This window comes from Ptiloglossa arizonensis, chromosome 10, assembly GCF_051014685.1.
Source record: "Ptiloglossa arizonensis isolate GNS036 chromosome 10, iyPtiAriz1_principal, whole genome shotgun sequence".
Classification (NCBI taxonomy): Eukaryota; Metazoa; Arthropoda; class Insecta; order Hymenoptera; family Colletidae; genus Ptiloglossa; species Ptiloglossa arizonensis.
The window spans coordinates 1,994,874-2,021,093 of record NC_135057.1 but is presented as its reverse complement, the minus strand read 5'-3'; the positions used below and the strand labels follow the sequence as shown (position 1 = coordinate 2,021,093).

At 35.8% G+C, this 26,220-nt stretch overlaps 1 protein-coding gene across 1 annotated transcript in view; it reads right to left on the bottom strand.

Annotated features, from left to right (window-relative positions):
• The window catches only part of LOC143152330 (laminin subunit alpha-1-like), a 139,122-nt gene that overhangs the window by 54,534 nt on the left and 58,368 nt on the right, over positions 1-26,220 (bottom strand). The window contains exon 2 of the mRNA XM_076322323.1: positions 24,989-25,296. Coding sequence (XP_076178438.1) covers positions 24,989-25,296 — 308 coding nt within the window. The remainder of the gene's footprint in view (positions 1-24,988; positions 25,297-26,220) is intronic.

Sequence of the window (26,220 nt, the reverse complement as noted above, 5' to 3'; positions counted from 1 at the left end):
TCCTCAGCTTTGCGTCGTTTTAGCTTTTCATCTTGTTTCAGAGACTTGTTTGCAAAAGGACACGTAAAGTCCGATGCAACTCTGAAGAAACTATAATATGAGATCGAAATTCTGTACTCATAAAAAGACCACCTAACGAGCAACGACGAATAAATCCTATAATAATATCCTATAATAGTAAATTTTAATAGTGACAGTTTCAGTAATCACTGTCATTCACATAACAATTCCGAGTATCTACATTCAAATTATATTCAAGTGTTGTCGTTATTATTAAATAGGTAAATCCAGTATTGAACGTAAAATTACCATAATTGTTTCTAAACCACAAGTTTCTGTATATCAGTCCAATAACACCTTTTAACATTCAAAGTAAGTACCGTTTCAAAGAAAACGAACAACCTATCGGTATTGTTTTTGCGTTAGTTTTGTACTCCAGCCTCTGTCTTTAACGAGAAGGATCGCAATCTCGTACAATCCTTTGGACGACCGCCTCGTTACAAGACGATACAAATAGTAGCGGTGGTAAACGATTGTACGTCGCTTATTGTTGCCGACACGCGTGAAACAGCGAGACGTTCACGTGAGACCGAGCGGACTCACGTGTATCTGCATTCTGTATTGTGTACGTACATACGTGCTTTACGAGCGGAGGTGTCGCTTCTCGAGATCCTGTCGCGGATAACAACGCGACGTGAGATCTGTTTACGATACAAGCTCCTCTAGTTCTTCTGCCGCCCTTTGCTTCTTCTCTTCTTCATTGTACGTGCTAGTAGAATGGAAAACCGGAGACGTTTATCGCGTGTAGCAACACATCGTTAGAAACAACAGTGAAAGATAGTCGCAGCATCGATTTTAAATACTCGTCCCTAAATGTTTCACTTTATATTGGCATTGCCTTTAAACTTTCATAAGGAAATACCACAGAAATACGCTAACACTTTGAACTCGGGATGCGCTCTAAGTGGTTGTACCGATAAAAGTGTACACGCTTTAAATATTTTTCACTTACAAAATGTACAAAGCGATATCACAAACTTGACAATTCATTAATTACAAAATTTATGGTGTATGATTTATACTGATACAGAACATTTCGTAGGCTATAAAATTGAATTGTTTTTCATCCACAAGATGAACGATCTTTCCAAGTTTTCACGTACAAAATACGAAGATCCCTAGGCAATCGATTTTTACGTATTTTTAATAAATGCAACAGAACGACGTATTCGGGATGAGCTTCTTCGACGAAAATTCTCTGTTGATTGGTCTATTAATAATTTGACATATTTCAAATGAGAAGAATTCTTGAAGAATTTTAATTATACGCGTTTCTAAATTTCAGGAAAAAAATGTTCCTTCATCGATTCAATAATTTTCGCAAAAAGCAACTAGATGATGCATATTGATCAATGAAATCAACTCCTCGTATACTTTTTTTTACCGTTTACGTACTCTTTTGTTACTAGATTTTTCAAGCATGGAGAAGCGTGTTCTTTTTTATATTTACAAACAATCGTGTTTCTGTTGTAAATTTTTGATTCACAATGACACGTTTTTCTACTAGTTTTTATTATTTCAATTAATTAATACTTCAATTATAGTAATTTGTCTGCTAGAGGTATATTAGCGTAATAACGATCTGTGTGCATGTGATAATCTTTCGCAGTCACAATATTTTCATATAATTTTTTACATAGTTGCAGAAGCGTTCTACGTGTTGCAGATAATTCAGGATCGAATACATTTTCCGTTGTCGATTTTTCACGATAGGCAAGAATGGAGTAAATATAGTCTGTTATGGAATGGATCGATACATAAATTTGTATACTCCTTAATTTATCATTAATGAGCTATTTGCGAAAGTATTTTTTTCTCCAAAACATCTGAAAATTGGATCGAGAAAAATCGTTGAATGAGAGTGACAGTGAAAAAATGTTGCATTTAGGATCAAAGAACTACTCTGATACTAAAACTTGCGATATCGATTAATGGAAGGTAAAAGCTAATATGCAATCGAATAAAAAATTCTAAATAATATGAAAAATGGGCACTGTATCTACCTACCGTGAGCGCTAACAGAGCAACTATAATGAGACATTTTACGAATCACTTCTAATTTAAAATGGACAGGAATATAAATTGTACATGTAGCTGGTATTAAAGCAAACATGAAGAACATACGTGGTGTGTTACAACAATGAAAACATATCAAGCGACGAGAATTGAAACAACGACCGCCATTAACTTCTCGTCATCAAGGGAAGCGTATGGAATTCACAAAGAAACACGTAAACTGGAAACATTGTAGACGCATGAAACGAAGAGCAGTTCAATTTAGACGGTCAAGATGGGGCAGAATTATTCTTTCCATGATTTATGACAAGAAGAAGTAAGTTTAAGGCGTCGACGAACAAATCAAAATCATAATCAGAACACTGATTAACCAACCATGAAGATAATTCATGAAACGTGATATGTAAATACGCTAGTTAAGAAAGTATTCTTTCTTCGCACCTTCGTAGATAAGTGATTCGACGCTTTTGTCATAATCAAAGTTAAGAAACATCAGTGTCCATGGCCTATTTGAAGAAATTTCTAAAATTAAACGTTACGGTATAAACATGTAAATTACAATACCAAAGGAAAAAGAAGCAACTGCAATGATGTAGCAAACCACAAGATCTCGTAACCTTATATTCAACCAGAAATCCTGGTCGTCGTCGAATCTGACGTCTAGCCGACATGAGCCTCATAATCGGATTATGTCGTCTCGCGTTACCTTAAATCCATCTGCAATTAATACGTCCACCTTCTACTTGGTAACACGATACCGTCCTAAGTCCGGTTGTTTCACGCGTACGCATACGTGCGTCCAGTGAATCGAAACGTGGTAGTCCGTAGTGATATGACACCCTATCAAAATAAGGCGTACTACGAGTGAACCGTAAGTAAAGAGTAGTCCAATAAAGATTTTATACCAGCAGGTAATTGGGCGATGTTAGTTGATGTTTCACAATAATAGTAGCATCACTTTTAAACTTATCAATCGCCAAGTAATTGAAATTTCTCTTGAGAATTTTATCGCATATAAAATAAAATTAATACAAGATACTGCAGTAAGAAACTGACTATAAATATTTCTGAAACAGAAGCTGCATACAAGCTGGAAACGAATTTTATTGAATTTTTAATTGTTCGATAACTATGAAACAACGATCCATTTGCGTATACATTAAGTGTAAAGCTAATTGATAGTTTTATTATAAATTTTTAAGAGTTTATAAATTCAAGATCTATTTCCTTTAGTTTTTCATTTGTATCTTCAGAAATGTAACTTTTTTTCAACTAATTTACTTTTTATTATTGTCTTCGTAAATAATCTTGTTATTTACTTATAAAATGGAGTATAGATTAAATTTGGAATATTTTTTAATATAATTTATGTTTAATACGTTTAATACAATTCTTACTAAAAATTATAACTAAGTCAGAGATATATAATATTAAGATATATAGAGATATATATCAATCGCCTACTTAATGATGGAAAAATCACACGAATCTAAATTAAAATGATTAAATTACTAAATAGACTCAAAGTTTTCGTAAATTCTTATACAATGTGCAATACCTTTTAAAGAAGATTTACTGACAGAACACATTAAAATTCGACTTTAATTAACAAAATGAAGAAAAGCAATTTCTCAAACAGAAACGTAATTTTGTTAAGTAAGGAAACGAATCTTTTGAAAAGAAAACGAAATCAAATCGTATCTCGGAAAAACGATTTTGTAAGACAATTTTAGATTTAACTTTAAGCACTAAAATATATTGTGTATTCAGCATGAAATAAAATAATCGATGCAATAACTTTTAATAAAAACCAATAACGTTACCCATATAGAAAATATACAACTTTCACAATGTGATATTTCCGTTTTTAAAATTATGTTACTTAGGTGTACTTGTTACGGAAACACAGTATTAAATTATGTACACGAAGCATTTATGTTGCATAAATATATTCAAATTGATTCTTCTTTCGAACAGAAAATATTAATGTCGGTATCTTGATTTTAATTCCTTCTTAAATACTACCAAATTTTGGGAATATCCAAATTTAGTCCTCCAGACTCGAATCGTTCTGAAGTATTCGCGACAGCTGTCGTTCGCCCTAATTCAGGTTTCCGAGAAACTTGCAAATTGGACATCTTGTAAAATATTTATGAAAACCACGATATATCATTATTTATATTTATATTAAGCATACTATCACTTTTCAATTATACAGTTTATATACTTAAAATTGTCTTATAGATTATTATTAGTAGTAGTCTTGACGTAATTATTATTAGTAATCAATCAGTGAAAAAACAGTTTCTTCCATTTTATGTAACATATAATTTCAATTTTTAATAAAAGTATTTATTAGCAATTATTTCTAGAAACGTCTTAAAAAATAATTTTATTTCTCATTAAGAGAAATATGCCATTTTAAAATCAAAAGCATACGTATTAACACTACAAAGCAAGGCATATCGCTAAAATTTGCAATAAAACTTATGCTTCTTTGTGTCACCCGGTATATACAATCTAGATAGAAATCTACTACAGGTGCGTACAGGTTTCCAGGAAATTATGTAAAAAACCGCGTTATGTAGGGTTGAATGTACCTCTACTTAATAAGTAACCAATTGAATTTAACTCTCAATAATTACAAAATTTGATCGATAAGTATCATGTAAAATGAGAAACCAGATTACCCTTTATCTTAAGAATCTTGTTTTCTGATCGCTCTACGTTTAACATGTTATTAATGCAATTTATACCACTTTCTTACTACATTGTAAGTGAGTTACTTTGAACAGGTTTTATTTTATAACTAAAAATACTGAACCTGTTTAAAAATTAATATTCTTTTGCGCATTTAGTAGCTGCAAGTATTTAAATTTAACAATTTATTAACATAAATATAATGAATTTCTATCTTTTTATCCCTATATCCTATTATAAAAACAATGATGCTCATAAGATTGATCCTTTTTACAAAATTACATATTTTTCAACACTTATATTTGATCAACAATAAAATTTTGTAACACATTCGTATAGAAAATTGTATCAATATAAAAATAATGTGTAAGATTTTTAATTTTTACCATTCTTATAAATTTATTTATTTTTAAAAAAATATCTGCCCAAATTTCGATAACTGAATACTATTGCTAATAACATTTTTCTTCTCCTGCTTTAAATAAGTTGAATCGAAAGAAAAGAAAGCGGAAAGTTTAAAAAAAGCTGACAATTTTACAAAATTAACGAATGTCTCTTCACATATAATACTGAAAATTATACTTGTCTAAACCTTAATGTTTTTCATGTCTTAATTATGGATAGGATCGATTCAATGACATTCTCATTAATACCGACACATGAGATATGAAACATGTATCGAAAAAATTGTCATTCATATTAGTAAAATGTACTTGATGTATCAGATATTATCAATACAATCAGTATGATGAATTTCAAATAAGAATTTTATTTATATAATTGTTTGAATATTTTTAATTATTTTCATGTAATTTTTCATTTTTTAAGAACACAGTCACCTAATTGTGTATTATTTGTTTTAATTTAATATATAAATATGAAAGAAGATAATAAATTGACATCATTATTGATAAAAAAAAACAAGGTCGTCTTCGTGATAAAAGAGTGGAAAAAATCCTTTTCTTGAATAATTATTATAATAATGAAGATGAAATATAATACAAGTGGAAATGTTCCATAGTGATTAATTTTCAAAATATCAAGTTACTTTTCTTTACGAATTGTTATTTGAATACAGTTATTATTCTTATTGTTGCACCAACTTCTTCTCTTTAAAAGCGAGGGATTTAGTACGACTAACTATAGAAAATTTATCAGATTCTAGTCTTGAAAAATTACTAATTACGTTCGATGTTCGATAAATTTTTTTTATTTCTGACTAATTGTCAATAATAATAAAACAACAGTATCGAACTAAAGGTTATTAATGGTTATGTACACAACAGTCGTCTGTCTCGATAAGTCTTAAATCGTTCAAAGACGTTCCTTACAATAATTTCATACGAGTCTCGATTTCAAATGCGAATGTGTCTGTACATAAAAAAAGGTCTTAGTTCTATCTTTAACGTCATCACTGAAGGATAATTTCCCGTACCTCTCGTATAAAATGTTTCTCAAAAACATTTGACACGAGTTCAGAGGCGAGTCTAATGCGTAGAAATTGAAAGAAAATAAAAATTCGAACACGGAACGGCTTCAGGTGTTCACTTGCACTGAACTTCGCTGAGTACATCCAGATGGCAAAGCGACGCCTGGACAACTTCTTTAAGACTTCCTGGAGTTATCATGACACGTCTGTGCGTTGTTACCCTGTCTGAAACTGGTCTGTGCAAAATCAACGAGCGGACACCGCGCGGTCTGCCTTAGAAATTCCACGTCCTGGTCTTTTGCCAACCTGATCTTGGCTTGGACCTCGTTTCGTACCAGCACGATTGCCAAAATTAATTCACATACGTGTGTCAACTGTGGCTATCAGGGAAGTGTGCGCGATTCTGGACGCTAACTAGAAATCCTGATGTGTGTGGTGGTGAAATTAGTCTGGAAGCGAGAACACGAGGAAGTGCACGCACCTCGATCCGATATAAACTTCCGTCGAAGAAGGGACCAAATGGTGGCTCCCACTTAGAGCTATTAATCTTTTGCGGTGTGCACGCCGCGTATAATATCGGCCCCTTTGAACTTGTGTGCAGGGCGAAACACGTAGAGCGTCGGAGTCATTTCTTAGTAACGATTGAAATAAAACTTTCTTTGTATAGGGATGTTTCGTTGAGGTTCAAAGTGTAACGAGCGAGACCTAAAAGACTCAATAAGATCTTGGTGCTTTTCGATCGAATAATGTAGCGTACCTCATCATCAAACAAGAAGACACTAACTTTACGTTGTACTCGAATTACAATATTTTTAAGCGAAACAGTTCTGGAAGAAAATTTACTGGTTTGTAATAAAACAATATGAATTAGAGCAGTGTCCCTCTAATTGTCATAATCTTTGCCTCCCTGACTGTTGCGTAGTTATTCCCACTCGTGAAACTGCTCACAGAGAACGAATTTCCGTGCTAACTAACAATAAGAGCCGCCTCGCTCAACTATTAAGTTATCTATTTAATAAATCGCATCTATCTGTCTCACTTTATCTTATCTCACGTACTCTCGTTATTTGTCATTCTTGTACTCGACACACACGGAGGTGATGGGGTCAGAGATAAGATAACAGCGGTTAATTACTGAAACATTTATCTCCCTTCCTAACTGTCACGTGCATGTGACAGTAAGAGAGACATCGCTGTATATTATGCTATCAGCTGATACTGCGTCCTTTAGCGAACGTATTTCAATATTTTCATAAGATTGCAGCTAATACCATTCCACCTCTGGATATTAAAGGTGGTTTGAATGCTATTTGGCAAAATATGGAAACGTTTACACAGGAGGACAATCTTCCTCCCTAAAGGACACGGCTTATATTCCGAAACCGTAAAGGTATCTATCTTAACAATAACTAACTAGACAGTGGAAATCTTGAGTATTTTAGATATGCGATCAGTATTTTGGAAAAGTTATGAAATTATTTTTTATATTTTAATACACAGTACACTTGATGAATTTTGCGTGCTGTACATCTTCAATGATAGAATATTGTCTTCTTTCAGAATCTGACTAAACTGTAAAACTAATAATCTCTTGGATACCTTCGAATAATCACAATATTGACAAACAGATCATTATAATGTTCCGTTACATAAAACATAAACTAAGCTAATTAGGCCATGGTAAATATTATTGTTACTATACTACGTACTTATTTTATTTAACTTATTTCCTTTCTAACATACATTATCGGTAAACGCAATATTCAATGAAATTCGAATCCACTAAGTTGCAAGTATTTTATAACCAACGAAAATTATTTAAAGTACAATCAAATATCATTTAACGAACGATAGTCAATAAACTGAATTAATCTTCGAATTTACAACATTGCAAGTAAAATTCAATACGAACGACACATTTAGAAATGAAACTATTTCTAAATCTACATATATATTATTTCCAAATAGTTCGCCATTCGTAATAACATAAATTCGTAAAGTAATGAAGGCTATTTTTGAATATATTACTTTCAAAACAGTTCCCAATTTATAATACCTAATTCAAATACATACGTGATCGGTTACCGTAATGAACGATGAAGTCATTCGAGTAGATGAATCCCTAATTAACATCGAACGGTGTAATGTACGGATTCGTTTCTACGAATGAACAATGCCAAAAATCAAACTTGATACGGACTATACGAATTATCAACCGTTCGAACCACACCGAAAACTAAAGAACAGTTAACGCTCCCGGTCAATTATCAAACATGACGTTCTCTAATTTATTATATGCATTGTACACGGTATAAGAGGATGGTTCATAGCGGTGTGCTATAAATGTGTATACCTCGTGGGCCCTCCGATACGTTTTAAGTCGTTTCGGGGCACGGTTGCTCGTTACGAGCGGAATCGCCTTCATCATCCAAGAAAGTCCGAAGAAACGTATTATCGCGGGCTTTGGGTGGTCCAAGACCGTCGATTTTACGGCTCGATTTGCTTACTCGAGAATTCTCTTGTGAACCATGAAGGGGCCTGCCCGTCAGGCATTAAGAAGGTTCTGGTATCGATGAAAATACCGATTTATTAGCGCTGTTATACCTTCCGTTTCTAATTGCACCTCTCCTTCTAGATATTTATGTTGAAAATAAATTAAAATTTAGTCAATTACTATTGTGTTAACATTACAGTAAGCGATAGAAAACTATAGAAATGTAAACTTTTTGCACTCAATTAAACGATGTCAAACATGCTAAAGAAAACTGTTTGTAATAAGAAAAGTAAACGAAATTTGTCCAAATTTGAAGGAAACATTCAACCTATCTCGATTTTAGTAGAGTGAAAAGAGATTGGATTAAAAATTTGTCTCTACGGTAAAAATTCAGCTTCAGATCGGAATTTACCGTGAAACTCGATCGATCTTCAGAGTTGAATCAGCATCTCGGACGGAAGAGAGCTCTCTCGGGATCCATGAGAGAGCCCCCATGGATCGCGGTACGTTCACTTTTTTCTCATGTTGTTTCTTTGCTTAAGGAACCACACCGCGAATACTTGTACGTACGATTGGCTCGGTGCCGGAGGAGCCGAAAGTATGCAGGTACCGTGTACAACCTGCACAGGTAAATACCTGCTCCAGTATACCTGCGGTGCGACATAAGGCCGCCTCCATAAACGGCCCGGTACGTATTCTTTCGCAGTCCTATGCTCTTCCTTACTCGCGCATCATCGTTTCAAACGCCCGCGCGTCATATTACAAGGAAAACGAATAATATCGCGAGTCGCGGATATACAGGATGTTCGACCACAGGTGTACGGAATTTAAAGAGGTGATACCGCGTGCAAAAATAAAATGAAAACCAAAAATGTCGAAATTACGTGCGAGGTTTTGTGCCCGAGTTATTCATTATTGGAAATACATGAAAAAAGCGTCAAAAGTGAAGAGTTTGTATTTATTAGTGTCAGCACATGGACGTTAACCAATTTTGTGGAGACAGTGGCTTTGAATCATCTAAAGGGATTCACTTATCATACAAAAGAAAAAATAAAAAACCCTTCTCTCTACGAAAAAAAAGAAAAGAAAGAAACGGTGAACGTAACTTCGTAATTCTTGATTTTTATCATATTTTGTAGTAGCGCTCCAAACAAATTTCTGACATTTGTTGTCGAACACCCTGTATAAGAATATACCGGTAACATGGCATTTTAACCATGCTTTGTTTTTTTATTTGTTTTGCAACTTCTCGTAATTTATTCACACTCAACTTTTCTATGGCTAGCGATGGAATCGTACCAGATTAATGGATGTATTTTTGATAATTATGAACAGGAGTTGGGTTTTAAAAATTCATAGCTCATCTTGCGTCTTTATTTCGATTTTAACAGGTGAAAAAAGTGAGCGCACAATCGCGTGAAGCTTGTGTATCGCTGTTGTTCCCTACAGGGTAATTTATTAATGTTTTACTTTCTCGTGATTAATGATGGAATCATATGCAATTTTTGCAATTGTGTATAGGAGTTAAATTTTAAAAGTTAATAGCGTATTTTGTATTTTAATTTTGATTTCAACCGGTGGGCAGAATGAACTCGCGTTTTTACTACAAAGTGTATCAATATATGTTGGAATAATTTTGGATAGAATTTCGGTACAAAATAGTAACATATAAATAGTTGCCCTATATAACATCATTTTCAAAATACAGGTATTCTTGTATTTCGATATTTCTCGTTACGAAGAAAGCTAATGTAACTCATTCCATTCAACTATTTTTTATTGATGCTATACCTATACCTCGTGTAACTTTATTAACTGTTTTCAAATATTTCGATAATATATTATGAATTGCTTCAGTCTATCGAAACGAGGACTCGAACTACTCCGAATTTTTCTGTATTCAAATACTCGAACATTTCAGTGATTCAAATATTCGGCGAATACTCGATAATAATAATATGCCAAAAGATTAAATTGCATGATAATTATTGTCATACGAAAATACTTGTCACTCGAAAACAAGCTTAAATAGGATAAATGTCTAAACGAAATTCTCATTATCTCAGGCTGTATAATTTATTTAAATTAAACATTTTTTAAATACAGTAATTCCCTTTCTTAAATTGCCATTCCAACATTGGATTCAAGTATAGCTCAAGTTATGTCCAAATTCTATTTATATTTTTTCAATAGTTCATTTATTAAAATAATGGACAAAAACACAGTTTTACTTGAAAATAACAGTTGTTACCTTTATGCTCGATACTTCACAAAAGTAAAAAAAATCATTTGATTCGAGAGTATCATTGAGTTTATATATATATATACCAAAACAGTTACTCTTCAAAAAATGTGACACTATTTTACAATATAGTATTGCGTCCTTTTGAGTTTAATATTTTAATTCAATTTTATATCTCAATCGTAAAGATTGAAAACTTTTGTTTCAATTTTATTAGATTTTGCTAATCATATTTAATACACTTACAATGGTATTGATGCTTGCTCGATCGAGTTTTCATTTCGAAAATATATCGGTCATGGAAAATGATACCAAGTATCCCTGACATTCGTATCAAGTAAATACTTTGGTAAGGAATTGCTCGAGTATCGCCTAATCCTGTCGGTACCATCGCTGGTACTTTGAAAATAGCGCCTTGAATGAAGAGACCGGGAAGTCGTTGGAGGAACGTTGCTGGAAAACAACTGCACAACACGTCTCGCGAAGCACGGAAGTGCCTTGACTCGTTCACCTCCAAGCGATTAAAGGACGAAAACCCCGAGAACGGGTCGAACGTCAGGTGAAATAATCGCCTCGTGACGTCGCGCATTCTCCTCCTCCGAATACAATTATTTAATGCAACGGAACGTTTACTTCTTCTTCCCCCCCCCCCCCCCGTGTGCACGTGCACCGTTCGTCCTCCCTTGCACGGCCGTCGACTGAGTCCAGTTTAAAAATAACCAGAAGCTGTGCAGTGCGGTATGGGCTTAATTGCCGTAAAGTCGCCCGACCGTGTGTACATGCGCAACGTAGCAGGAAGAGATCACGTTAAATATGGAGAGAGACTGGAGATTGCTAGTAAATTCCAGCACGAGCGGTCCTTTGCCACCTAACTTTCATTCAAGATATACACGAGCAACGAAAACTGCTACAAACCGAGGTTCGTCGGATGCATCGCTTTACCCGGCTGTAATGCCCGTTCTTCTTTCGGCGTGTATTTTAAAAAACCTTAATTTGGCAACGTATATACGCAATCCTCAGGATCGTTAAGCATTTCCTCTCACTTTCGATAATTTGTCCGCAGCATTTCGACCGATGTATATCCAATTATTTTAAAGAAAATACGACATTTACAATGAATTTATTGGGCCGTTCAATAAGTTTTCAGATACTTGTAATATAGTTTTACATTATAAGTAATATAGTAATTCTTCCGTTTAGATTATAAATATGCATTTTATTACATTTGTATTCCTCCAATACATCTTTAATCTTTTTAATACGTTTATATTATACATTTTTATATTTTACTCGAAAAATCCGAAAAAGGCAGTTTCAATCACCGAGAAATAAATTATGTTTATTAACAATATTAATAATATCATTGCCGAGCTTTATGTTCCAATTCAGAACAAATCATATTTTTGGATCACTTTTGAGAGCCTTTTACTTTATTCGATACTTGATCCATCGAGTGTTCCAAGCAGATGTTTCTCGGTGAATGTTATTAATTTACCAAAAACGCTCTGCTGTCTCGCTTGTTCTCGATGCAGTGGGGTTCACTCCTCTCGTCGACGGTACGCGTGACGCTCGATCTCGGACCGATCGCGAGATATAAATAGTCGGTTTCTGGGATAGAATCGTCTCCCGTACTCGTTAGAAGTCTCCGAGCGCACCCGAACTTGAAACTTTTATCGAGGAGTTGCACCACGGCTCGAGATTTCGTTTCATAATTTCTCGCCGTTAACATTGACCAATAGCCGTTTCGTTGGTTATAATTAACAATCATTATTCGCAAACAACACACATTCCTATCGATCACTCGAAGGAGAGTTCCGCTTCACTCATCACCACCGCGAACCTTTCTTGCCCTCCATTTTCACCGCGCGTTTTGCACGTGGCGGCGAGTCACGACCCTCTCGGAGTACTCAGCGGTAACGGTGTACATTTCCACGGAATCGGTTATTCCACATAAACAATCCTAATATCCATTATAAATCAGCGCAGCCTCGAATTATATTTAGACGTGGAATGGTTCGAGCGCATCGGGCGATATATTTCACTCGAAAAGTTCCCTTTATTGCCGCCACTATGTCTCCCCGAACCGGGCTTTCGGGCCAAACCAGGAGGTTCCATTGATTTATCGTCAGCCCGTTCTCGCCCTCGATTTTCTCACATTTTGAGTCGCCGCGACCGGTCACGACGCGGTACCGTGTCCTGGTACCGGCCTCGTAAGTTTCCTCCGGGCTTGCGGACTCTCGATCGCGGCTTAAAAGTCTCCCTCACAATCGGCGGTGTCCAAAGTGGGTGGCGTGCTACTTCCTGGCTAGCCCCGTGCGTCTCTTCCCGGGTTATTACGAAAAGGTACGCCGGTCATCGAACAGGAATTTATAGCGCTTTCGGAGACGCTAATTGGACGGCCGTTATGGCGGCCGGTAAGTTTTCCGACCGTTTCGAATCTTTACAACTGTCCAGGAACTCGACAAATTTTTGTGAAAGTTCCGGGTAATTGAATCTGGCGTTCATCGCCGTTTCGTCGAGCCAACCTACAGCAGTTCGTAGATCTCTTCGATAATACGCTCATCGATGCGATCGAGTTCCGTGAACTGAACTATGGACGTTCATTTCTCGACATTTCTGAAAACGTTTCGCTTCACGTTCCTCCGAAGAAAGTTTCCGACACGTTTGAGAATCGATCGCGGCGATGAATTCTCGATTATTTTCTTCGAGACACTACCTACACATTTGCTTCGTTCCACCGAATATTACGCAAAAGTTAAAATTATAAACTCAAACGCTGCAATATCTTTATCATCGCGAATAATCGTAAATTGGGTAATCGTTGAATATTTTACTCGTACGAGAAAATAAGGAATATAAGAAATGAAACACGAAGGTCTTCGAAATTTAGAATCCAAAGGTCTTGGACACTTTTCTTCTTTTCTTTGCCATCTTTCACAATCTTGTTATTTACGAACGGCGGTCCGTTTTCTTCTTTTGTTGGTAACACCGCGACAAGAGAGCCAGGCATAATATCACAGGCTCTGAAATATCTTAATAACGAGGTCTGCCTCGATTCGACCGCGGCTCGAGATAATAATTTACGCCGTTTCTGCGTTGGAGCTCACGAGAGCCGGGGATAGAGGGACATGAACTCTTAACGAATAAGAAAGGCCTAACAGAAAGAAAGTAGGAAGAAAAGAAGCGTTCGCTTACGGTGCGCGCGGAGAATCACCTGTTCGCTGTGCTGAAAAAGCAAAAAAGATGGCCACGGCGCGGTGGTACGTAAGGGTCCTGCACCGCGGTCTGTAATTATCGCCAGTGGCCGTGGGAATTGAATTACGAGTTAAATTCGTAACGTGCCATGGCGTCCGCGTACCGACAAAAATCAAAGGACTGCCGTACAGGCTCTTAAAGAGTTTCGCGCAGTAAAAAGTCCGCTCTGACTGATCATCTGGCATACTTTGATCACACAAGCTTCCTGTCCAGGAAGAAGTACTTTCTTGTTATTAATGGTCACTGGCCTCGACAAATAAAAAGCGTGCCGGCTGCTTTTTAATCTGCCTAAGTTCGTCATTTTATTGGACGAAACGTTATTTTTCTCTTCGGGGAGGGGAGAGATAAATTCGAAACGCGTGAGTATCAATATGTGTCAAGATGTTACGGTTGCTCTTCATGTACAATAAGAATTGTGTTACGAAGTAATTGGTCGTTAAGAGTATACAACGGTGATGACAAGCCAACGTTTCCGTCTCGGTGGTTACGAAATTAATTTTTAACGACATTCCTGTTGTCAGCAACAGTAGTCACTGTTTGTACACTTTTATCTCTATTTTCCAAGCCAAGTGTCATTCCGGTTCCCACTTTAGTAAATATCTGTACTTATTATTATTTACTGATTAGAACAAGCTTTTATTTTACCATGAAAGTTTTCACAATTACGATATTATTTTGCGTAACTCGTTATTTTAACATCTCGTGAAGGCCGTTTTTTTTATAAAACGTTATCCTATATTGCTTCTCTCGGATCGTGTGAAATTCATATTCGTACAAATTAAAAACGAAACTTGAATCGATTTTATCGAATAATCGAAAAGGAATCGATGCCCAACTAATGTCTCCAAGTGGGCAGAAATTTCGCAAGTCTCTAGATGATAAAATAAAGGCATAGAATAATTAATTAAAATATTTTTATAATTATTCCAGAGACGATCGAACATCCATACCAAACATTCTCATTAATTTTACGAACAAATTTTGTTCACCGAATAGGACCTAAACGATGAAGAGTCGAAACGTTTAAAGTACATTTACATTTAAATTGATATGCCTATTTACATTCGATCCATTTTCGGACCAATGTTTCTTCCTTTTCTAGATCTACGCAAATCGTCGATGATTCGTACTGATTAGATTTTTCTTAATTCGTCTAAAAACTGATCGTCCAAAGTAAAATACCCCGTTAACCTAGTAATCTCGATTGGTATAATTCAACAATTATCGCTTGCGATCTGCTAGTCGGTGGCTATGCAAAAGCTCGTTGGCTGGTAATAATATCTCCCCGGTTCCTTTACCGAATACCTCACCTTTCATTTAAACGTTTCTGTAGACGTTCGCACGAGGTCCGCGATTGTGCGCCCCCGATAAAGGAAGGTTCGCTCGTGTTACTGGCTGCATCATCCTGTGTGCCGTAATGCTCCGGCGTCGACTCGAAAAACGAGCAACGCTGGCCCCCGCTCAAGAAGCGATCTTCCACCCCACGGGGTATTATTTACGCGACTTCGTCTTCCTCCATTCTTCTCGCCGGCCGAAGGAGATGATTCATTCAGTGGTTCGAAGACGACGTGGCAGGTTCGAGGACCTCGAACAACCGTCGGAGGGACCACGACTCGACTCGTTAATCCGTGAATAATGAAAGATTTCGTTGGCGTCCTGTCGACCCGAGTCGAGTGCCACTCGGTGCCTCTTTTCACTTTCGATTTTGCCGCTGGGACACCACCGACCCTACCGAAGGGTTACAAGTTCCTCGTTCTGTCCACCCGCGACTGGTGATCTTTCGGTACCCGTGAAATCGATTCTACGCCCGCTCCCTGGCATCTCACTTTTCCTTCGTGAACCGGCGACACCCACTGTCGCGGTTGTCGAAGTTCGAACTACTTGACGTCACGTTACGATCCGCCATTGTGCATTAACGTCAAACCATTTATAACATTTGTTAACCGTTGTCACGTTAATTGTTGGTATGTAATATTTATTATTTTAATAAATGCATTCTGTATCTGGTTTTCTTTTATGTTAAATATAAAATTTTGAAATATATTTTGCATATATTTACGTCACACAGAGTTCTCTTATACTTTGCGTTTTGAGTCTTTATATTAATACGTGGATAAATAAAATTATGTTAAATAGTAATCATTAACTAAACAGTAATCTCTGATATAATATAAAAGTGCGAGAATTGCCTTCCTAATATTTAATTATTAATAATTAATTAATAATAATAGTCCCAGTGTAATCTTTATCTGTATATTTATAGGAGAAATTACTCTTGGAGCGATTTGTGTAAATCTAAGTATAAAGATTACCATAATGAATATACAGTTGAGCTGATTTTTCGATTCCATAAAAAAGTATCGATTGTTTCGTCGATTAACAAAATATTTTTAACGGTATGTTTAAAGTGGATCTACTTTTTCTTGTATTTCGTTTTAATTTATAAATTCGAATTAAAATATCAATACGATTAGATGTACAGTTCTTTCAAAATTTCTCCTTTCTACTGTATTAAGAATCATTTTGATTCTTTCGTATTATTGCTCAATTTCTTCGGTTTATTAAAGAGACACCTCCGGAGATCTTGTACAGGTACTACAGGGTACAGACCAAAACAGTAAAAAGAACCATTCGGATATTAAGAATACCACGACGCCACCGAAATTAACGACGGTTCCTTTACCGAGCTTTTGATCACCATTTGTATCCGTCTAGTAATTGCGTAACGTGTTCTACTCCCCGGCCACGCAGTGCAAAATAAAGGTAGTCCATCACCATGACCATTTTAGGTAAGAACAAATTAATTTATTTCGCTGGTCGTGGTTGCGTGGGCGACCGACTCCGATCCGGGTGTCTCGTCATGCCAATCAGTAGCGCAAACAGAAGTTAAATTTAAAATGAGCCAGCGACTCGCACGAAATGCGCGGAATGCTCGCAGGCCTCGCGACACTGTAAATATATTAAGAGCCGTTCGTCGCTACTTCTATAAAAGAAAAGGGTGTCACGACGGTCGCATCGGTCTTAAAATGGACGCTAATCGAGCGAAAATAGGAAACAGGTCAAAACGGCGCGTCTCGAAAATACGTACGGCAGTTAAATGAGTTGTGAAGTTAGTTAAGCAAATAAATATCGATGCTGAGAATGTGTTTGCGGTGCGACAGGTAAAAATTACTACGAGTGTTCCAACGGTTTATTTCAGCGAAATGACTTTTATTCTTTGTTAAAGTCGCATGATTTTCTCCCTGACAAGTGGCACACACCGTCCTACTGAAGTTTCCCCCTGCGTTCGATTAATAGAGCCGTTAATTATAATATTAAGCATAAAATAAGACAGTATTTGTCCACTCAAAAATGAATAAATCTCGTTTAATCTTCAACCTGTGGCAACATTCTTAGAGACTTTATTTTATTTCTGGGTATTTATTTGACGTCGAGTTAATTTATTTTTTGAGAAGCACGAAACGGAAAGAATATATCAGGTCACTCGGTTGAAGTGGTTGCGAAGGAAATACATCAACATGTTAATGCGATTCTTTTTAAATAGATTTGTTTCTTCCACTGCTGGAAAAAATAACGATACGAATGAAAAATTTGTTAAATTTGAAATTTTCTACTGATAAATGAACGGATGAAAGAAAGACTACATATAGATTGTAGTATTTTGGAATAATTCGAACACGGAATAAATATAAAATTATCCTCTTAATATCTTGGTTATAAAGTATTTTGTATTTGTGGATTGTTTCAATTTTAGTTTTACCTATTACAAATATCTATTATAAATAAAATATTATACAAGTGTCTTTAATTTATGAGTATCTGTTAAGCAACCAAAGTGAAATTTCAATAATATTTAATCGATATGAATGAATTATCTTGATTTACACTTTTTAATTTCTTCTATACACTGTCCTTCCCATTTCGTGTTCTGCTAATTACATTGGAAAATATTTCTTGCGCGTTATTGGTATATTCAAGCTGGACATAGAAATATTGATATCGGCTGATACTCCTTGATTGGTATACAATAATTGTAACATCGATGTAATACAACAGTGATACAATATCGATTCGAAGTTAGCTCGTGAGACGAAAGAAACAATTACGAACAAACGTTGGCTGCTCGTAAAATTAATAAGCGCAATGAACGTTAACGAGGACCATAAATATGGCCTCCGCGACTTGCTTATCCGTCGATTAGCATAATCACCCTTGATACCAGTAGACCACTATTTAAAAATATCACGATGAATCGCTGTTCATGCCCATTTTACAACAGGCTCGACAGAATTTATATCGTGTTCAAAAATTCGACACTGTAACGAAATATGAGCACTTTCCTTCTCGATGATATGTTCATCTTAAAACGAATGCTAATGCTGGTTCTCGGAATGTCTTAAAAAGTTTCAAAAGTGTTGCCTCTTTATTTCGTTTTGATCATGATTGATGGCCCTCTTCAAGAAAACATTGCGTATTTAATCTATACAATAATACAATCATGATCAGAAATGATGAAAAATTTTTTATAATTTTTCAAACTTTACACCCTAATTTCCGTTCTACTATATTGCGTTCAATTAATACCGTTCTTGACAGCAGTTTCTTCAACTCATTTCAACGCTATTACCAGTATTAGTTTTTAAAAATCTCTAGGAAATTAAAATTTAAATAGTACAGAAAATTAAAAACACCCGATTGAAAAGTTGTTCTTTAAAATGTTCCTTCGAAAGGAAATACTATCCGGGAAAAGGGTAATTTATAAATTTCTGTCTAACATTTTTGATATCTATAATTTTTGAAAAAAAATTATCACACAAACAGTAAATGTTTTACTAACAAAAAGACTTTCCTTCAAGGACTACCGATGTCAGCGAAATGTTCCAATAAAGAAACAATTTATTCATAGCGATTTATAAAGTACATCGAACAAACACATAAAAATTAATATTACCGAGAGCGTTTTTTTCATTACACGCATAAATAATCTGCCGTTCATTTTTCATTGTAACATTCGCGATTAAAAAAGTACTTAATTAGAGGCATGTTTCCACCCAGATGTGTGCAAAGATTCATCAATTACCGCTGTATTTTTCTCTGCATATTGTGTATGCGACTGTTGATAATAACGCGATCTCTGCAATCATCCTATTAAGAGTGTTCGTCAACGAAGCTTTTTAATTAATTATTACCGAGAAATCACCTTCTACAGGCGATACGACACGCCGCGATTATTGGTTCAAGATATCTCTGCGGGGTAAGGAATAGCCATGTAATCACTAGCCAATTAGAGACCAAGTCTTCGACCCATCCTCGTCTTCCCTAATTACAAGCCGAGATTTCGTCTATCTTAACGTATCCATTATTTTCTCGCCAACGCTAAATTTTACTCTCGTATTAACATAATAATTACTCTTCAGATATTGTCGCAAACCTTATATTGGGACAATAAATTCTGGCATAATTAATTTCAATTTTTCTTTGGATTATTCTTTTGCAAATAATTATTTTTACGATTATACAATTAATTTGACATCATTTGTCTTCAATGAAGTGTATTTACGTATGTTTACACATTTAAATCGAAATCTTCAATTGAATTTCAGCTGAAATCGTTGTTTACATTTCATGAAATTATGGATAGTGGTCTATGAAATGTGGAGTACATTCAGCGTACAAATATATTATAATTAAGAAAGGTCGTACAAACGTTTCTTTTATAAAACCTTTTTTCCAGTCACAGCAGTATTTATACTCTACTTTTTAACAAAATAAATTAGAACGATTAATCGAGTATTGTACTTAATCGTATAATTAAATGGCACAATTTGCAATAAATATTATTCACGTTAAAGTTACGCTTCTACTTCGTGAAATATGCTGCAAAAGTGAGATAATTATTTAAAATTATGTGTAGTAATGTATTTGTAGTTCTAATAAAAATTGGAATACGCTAGTTTATCTCCTGTACGTATTACATTTTAATTTAGTACAAATGAAAATAATTGTATTAAGTGAAAAATGTATTTAATATACTTACCGTTAACAATCTTATTTTCAAATTTTTAAATTCTCATATGAAACAGTGCATCGAATAGTACGAACACGTTTCGTTGTATTTATGCGTGCAGCGCGAAAAAAATGTAGTTACAAATTATAAAATTATAAATTTTACAAAATTTAAATGACGTTGATTATCAATTTTTTGTACCCATTCTTTGTTAATTGCCCTACTCAAAATCTTTTGGGATTTATATGTGCACCTTTTCAATGAAGGATATTGAATTTGTAGATGTCCCGATGTACACACATATTGATACTTTGTGCGAATCTTGCTTAAACATTTCCTTAATTCTCAATATCCAGTTGTGCGTGGACTGAAACTTTTTAAATCGAAACAGACAAATCAGACGTTCTACGGATACGTTTATCAAATTCGTGGTCCCGCGCTAGAACGAACAATCGTGACTGATTGCACGTCGATCGAGTCGCTTGATTTTTATGAATCGTAACTCACCGTTAATATCACGTTAAAACGGCTGATTCTGAGTATCGCGGAGAGTTTCACCTTTAATGAGCATGGTTTTTCGATTCTCGACGGGAACGAACTGTGCACAATATAGACCGGCGAGTCGCCTAATTGAACCAAGAAAAGGAAAGACAAATGTCAGCCTAACCGACGACCGCTAACTAACCTTATTAAAAGTACAAGGGTACAATTAACGGAAAAGTTCCCCGAGAACGCGGTCCTTGGTAAGGCGGTCTCTCGAACTCTCCGCGTCCTTATTATTTACCAACCCTCCAGAAAAAGGGCCGCGATGCTCGTTAAAACGTTTTTCGCGAACGCCGTTCGCAATTTGTTGGAGATCCACTTCGGGTATACCTGCTCACCGCACGCGAAATTCCGAGAAAGGGGCCAGAAAGTTCTCTTCAAGCCCATTCTCCTTCTCTAACCTCCTGTCCCATCGACTATCCCCGTCTCTCGTGTTTTGCGTAATCAGGTCCCTCCGCCTCGGACCTCTCTTTTTTTCCGCCGTTTCCGTTCTTTCCTGACCCCCTTTCTCGGTCCCTTTTCGTCGCTACGCCGCCGCGGCCCGGCGGACATAAATTCGAAGCAAAGTGAGCACAATGCGTGAAACCAGACTAACGAGCGGGAAAAAGGCGACTTTACGGTTTTTCGGAAAGGGACGACCGACTCCCCGCCCTACGCGTTACACGGACCCTTTAATGGCGACATAATGTAAGGCCATTTCGGTTTCGCTCTCGAAAGGTTCTACTTGCCGAGAGAACTCCGAGGATAAATCAATTCGAACACACCGGGTTCTTCGAATAACGAAAGGTACCCTTCTCACGGAATCGTTTACCACGGGTTACATCTTCGGGTAATTTTCTTCTTATCGACCAAACTCGTCTTCATAATCAACGGAATATAATTGCTAGAAGTAAATTGAACGAGAGGCTACGTCTTGGAGGAAGAAGTCGATCGTCGATGTTACTTTCCATTTCATCGGTACAATTGCGCAGTTTAACCCTTATGCCAATAACCAGCTTTTTTTAGGCTTGTCAATAACCAGGTACCCGGAAACGATTTCGTTTCTACGCTTTGTCTTCGATTATATTTTATTTCTTCTTTTTTTTTTACGATTATGAAGCGTTGATGTACGAAATTCGAGTGGAAATTATCGATCGAGAAGAGAATTCCAAACACGTGGAAAACCCTTACGATGGGCTTAAATATATTCTGAAAAGTTACGGGTAAAGGTTACAAGGTATACACGTAAAGATTCATCAACAACCGAATAACAACGGTAAAGCAGCTCCTACACGCAATATACGTAACCATGCTAAATTATAATTTGATAAAACTGTATAAATTTTCTGTAAATTTAAAAACGAAAAACGAAAAGTTGAAAAGTTATAAGAGAAATCTTACAGTGCTAGGACAACATTTCTTCAAAGTCAATTAAATACGACATAAAAGTGTAATGGATATTCGATTCTAATAATTACAATTCACTGGTCAAATTTACACTGGAAAAGTTTTGGCTGAACGAGAAAAAAATGAAGGAGAACGAGTCCCAAAGTGATAAATAATTTAATAAATAAGTTCCAATGAAGTATTTCGGATTCTGTATAATTTATCCATAAAATATTCTTATACTTTTGTCTTAATTGAAGCATAAATAAATTTGAAGCCTTCGTTCTAAAAACATTCTGAGAAAGTATATCTTTATTTCGCACGTAAATTTGCATAAAATTGTTTAAAGAACGGGGAACCAGAGCAGTTTTGTGATATTTCAAAAGAAACATACACTTTTGAACAGAAGTACGAAAAGAGTATCCAGGCACTTGGTTATTGGCATAAAGATTTACTTTCGGAAGATGTCAGAAATAAATCTGTAGATCATTTTCTCTTCTGCAGGGTGATTGTTCGTACGATTCTGAACCAATGTGTTGGAATGTTGTGGAACATTATCGTGTAATTGTGGTTCGGTATTGCAATCTTTAAAAAATTAATATTCGATCATGTAAAATTATTTCCCCTTGGCCATAAATTTTCCAAACCTGCTACTGTTACTACAAACAAACTCAATTCTTATAGCAAATTGCTCTATCAGTAGAGTAACTTATAACAGCGATAAGTTCTTTATTTTTGCATAATTAAATTTTTGTGCTCAAAATTAAACGATTGGTGCATTCAATTTCGCTTACCCATTTCATGTTTTGTACAGTATAGCTTCGAAGTGAAAGAGAATTGCAAAATTTGTCGATTAGAAATGTTTTCGTCGTACATTTAGACAAATTTTTTATATGTCGTTTCTTTGATGTTTCTCTGTACTATAGTATATTTCCATCTTTCTCGCTTAAACCGTTGCAGTGATAAATTAAGCAACGCATGTGGCTTATCGCTCTCGCCCGAGGATGTCGGTTGTACTAGTCGAAGGATTGCTTGCACCGAGCAAGTAAAAACAGTGTTGGGAGACTTCCGTTCAGTTAACGAGGAAAAAATTCGTTGAATTAACGAGGGTACACTGTACGTCGTGAAAACGTGTACTATAAATTTCAGTTTTAACATCTTTTCGTGATCATTTAACAAAACCAATATATAGTAATTTATTCGTTCGAAGAGTTTTCTATTTATTCATCGTAAAATATTTCATTCTATAATTCAAATTTTATCGTTCACCTAACGAGTAACGGATAAAATGTAGTTTATCTTTTATTTGTTGTTCGCAACTTTTACTCAGACACAAATTTTACTCTTATCCGTTGTAAATCATATTACACGAGGTCTGTCCAATAAATTTGGAGACAGTTGTTTCTCGTTAACTAATGATATTGTTACAACGAATGCTGCCATGTTGCTCACCAACGTGGTTTCTTCGCAATCGGTGTAAATTTGAACTCGTTACGGTTCATTATTATCTTGCTGGATTTGGTCTTTTATTAATGTTTCACGGTGTGCGGTCGAAATGGTTCCTTCTCCACGATAACGCCTCGACGCACTCGGTCCTACTTGTTAGCGAGTTTATCGGAAAAAACTCGACGACGATATTAGAAACGCCCTATTCGCTGGATTTAGCTCCGTGTGATTCTTTTCTGTCCCCTGAATTAAAAGACGTCACAGGGGTCACCGTTTCAGCGATGTCCGAGACCTTCTGTCGTATAATTTTATTGTAAGGAATTTTTCAAACGCAAACTATCTAATTTTTGCTTTCAAAGTATAGGAAAAGCAAATATTGGAAAGTAATCGAGGTAAATTTCGACGAATTATATTCTTCTACGAATAATGTTTCGACTATTAAAAAAAATTGTTTTCTCGAATGTACATAGATACGTGTGTTAAATTTTAAACATGTTCGTATACAGAGTGTCTCAGGATTTAACGGCCGGTAGGTGTCAGCATTTTCCATCAGTAAAAATAAGAAAAAAAGTCCTATAAATATAGTCGAATAAATGCTTCGTTGAGATGTTGTAAGAAAAAAATAAAATTACGATCAACTTCCTCGTAATATGTTATCACGTATAAACAAGTCGATGATACTCGTGTAATGAGTTTATACGCAGTGTGTTTATTAGATATTTGAAATCGCTGAAGGCGATTTATCTACGTGTATCGGTTAGTTGTACGACCTAACTCCGCTTTTCAACGATGCGAGTCTTGTCTCGATAAGTATGGCCATCATTTTGAAATGGTGTAATAACGGTAAAAGATTAATAAAAGTTACACCCTTCGACGATGCCTTGCGCTACGAAATACGAAGAGAAAGTTCGTTATAATTTCATACTATTGTTATAACAGTTTTTCCAAACGTTTATAAGATTATGTGTACAGAATTTTTTTCCTCATTTCAATTCATAGAATATCCTGGCATCGGTTGGTCGTTAAATCTCAGAATTCCCTGTATCTAGTGATCGTAATAAAGAACCGATTTTAGTCGAGAGTCCATATATTAAAATATGAATTCTAATTTTTAAGTGGCTCACCATTGTTCAGTTCGGCACGAAGAACTTCCGATGAATCAAATTAGTAATTACACGACACGGAGGTTAATTAACGACACGAGGGGAATAACACTCGAGGAGTTCCAGAAGTGTATCCAGCAGCGAAAAAGGCTCTCGAATACACATATTCGAGTACTACTCACAGAGCAGTCTTCTAAGGAAAGTCACTTGAAAGGGATGTGCTCGATAGTTGATTTGTATATATAGGTATGTATATGTATTTATATTTATCACGTACGAACTTCTTGGACAAACACAGTATTTAAACCGAAGAAGTAAAGTAACTTACCTGCTTAAGATCCAAAACTATAGTTACGTGCTCGTAGTGTTCTCCTCTCGCCAGTGTAGGACTTTGCCACCACCTTCCAGGATTCGAGTCCAGGATGTTACTAATGTTGTGCCTTTTCCCAGGATCGGGACTCCTTGCGTCACAAACCGCACATCTTGATGATTCGGAGGGTTTGCAAAATGTCTCCGGTCCCTCTTCACCGCAAGTTGCGTTTACGAAAACGTTTGCCTTTGCGGCGACGTTAAAAGTCGATGGAAAGAGGCCACTGTTCTTTAAACTTTTGCTCACGCCGTATAGCCCGGATGGTCCTGAAATTGAAACGAACCGTTATTGTAATATCATGAAAACGTTAAATAAATTCACTTATGGTACGTTGGACCATAAGGGAATCAATTTTATTCGAACAAATTAATATTATATTTGTTATATTTAGAGGCAATACGAAATATCATTGTTGTTGTGTTACCGAATAAAATGAACGATTTGACGCTATCGTATCAATTTGATTCGTAAAGTACGATAAACATAAAATCGAAAATACGATTCAACGATAAGAACTGTAATTAGCGATATAAATAATAAAACTTGAATTAAAATAATTCAAAGTAAATTTAGTAAAATGTATTATTTATCAACGATCCTAATAACGATAAATACGAAAAATATATTTACTTATTTCGATTAAAACTGTAAAATTTATTAAAACGAACGGGATATTTAAACGAACTGAATAAATAAATAAATATACGATTATCGTAGATAATATTTCGAGATTTAGCGTAGATGAAATTCGTAGACGTAATCTGACGGAACTCGTAAAGATTTCGTCAAATTTTTTAAAGCGCGAGACGAGTTTGAAAAATCGATCGCAAAAAAACACCCGGTGTGCCTCGTTTTCGAAATTCTATCAACTGCGGTATTCGCTAATGAAAATCTTCGAAAGAAAAATACAATAGTAAAGGACTCTGGCATCGGCGAACAGCTCGAAACGTTTCCAATGTATCTATCGCGTTCGTGCGAACCATCCAGGGTCAATACACCTAACTATCGCCTCGAGTAGTACCGGTAAACGTAAAATTTCACGAGAGGAGTGTATCCTCGGACTCGATCGAGGAAACTTCACGCAACGGACGGGCGGCGATTTATCTCGTAATTTTCTCGAGGTACATACATCGACAGGTTTTGACAGAGCTCAGCACGAAACCAGTCGTTCAGGAGCGGGCAGGTTGCCG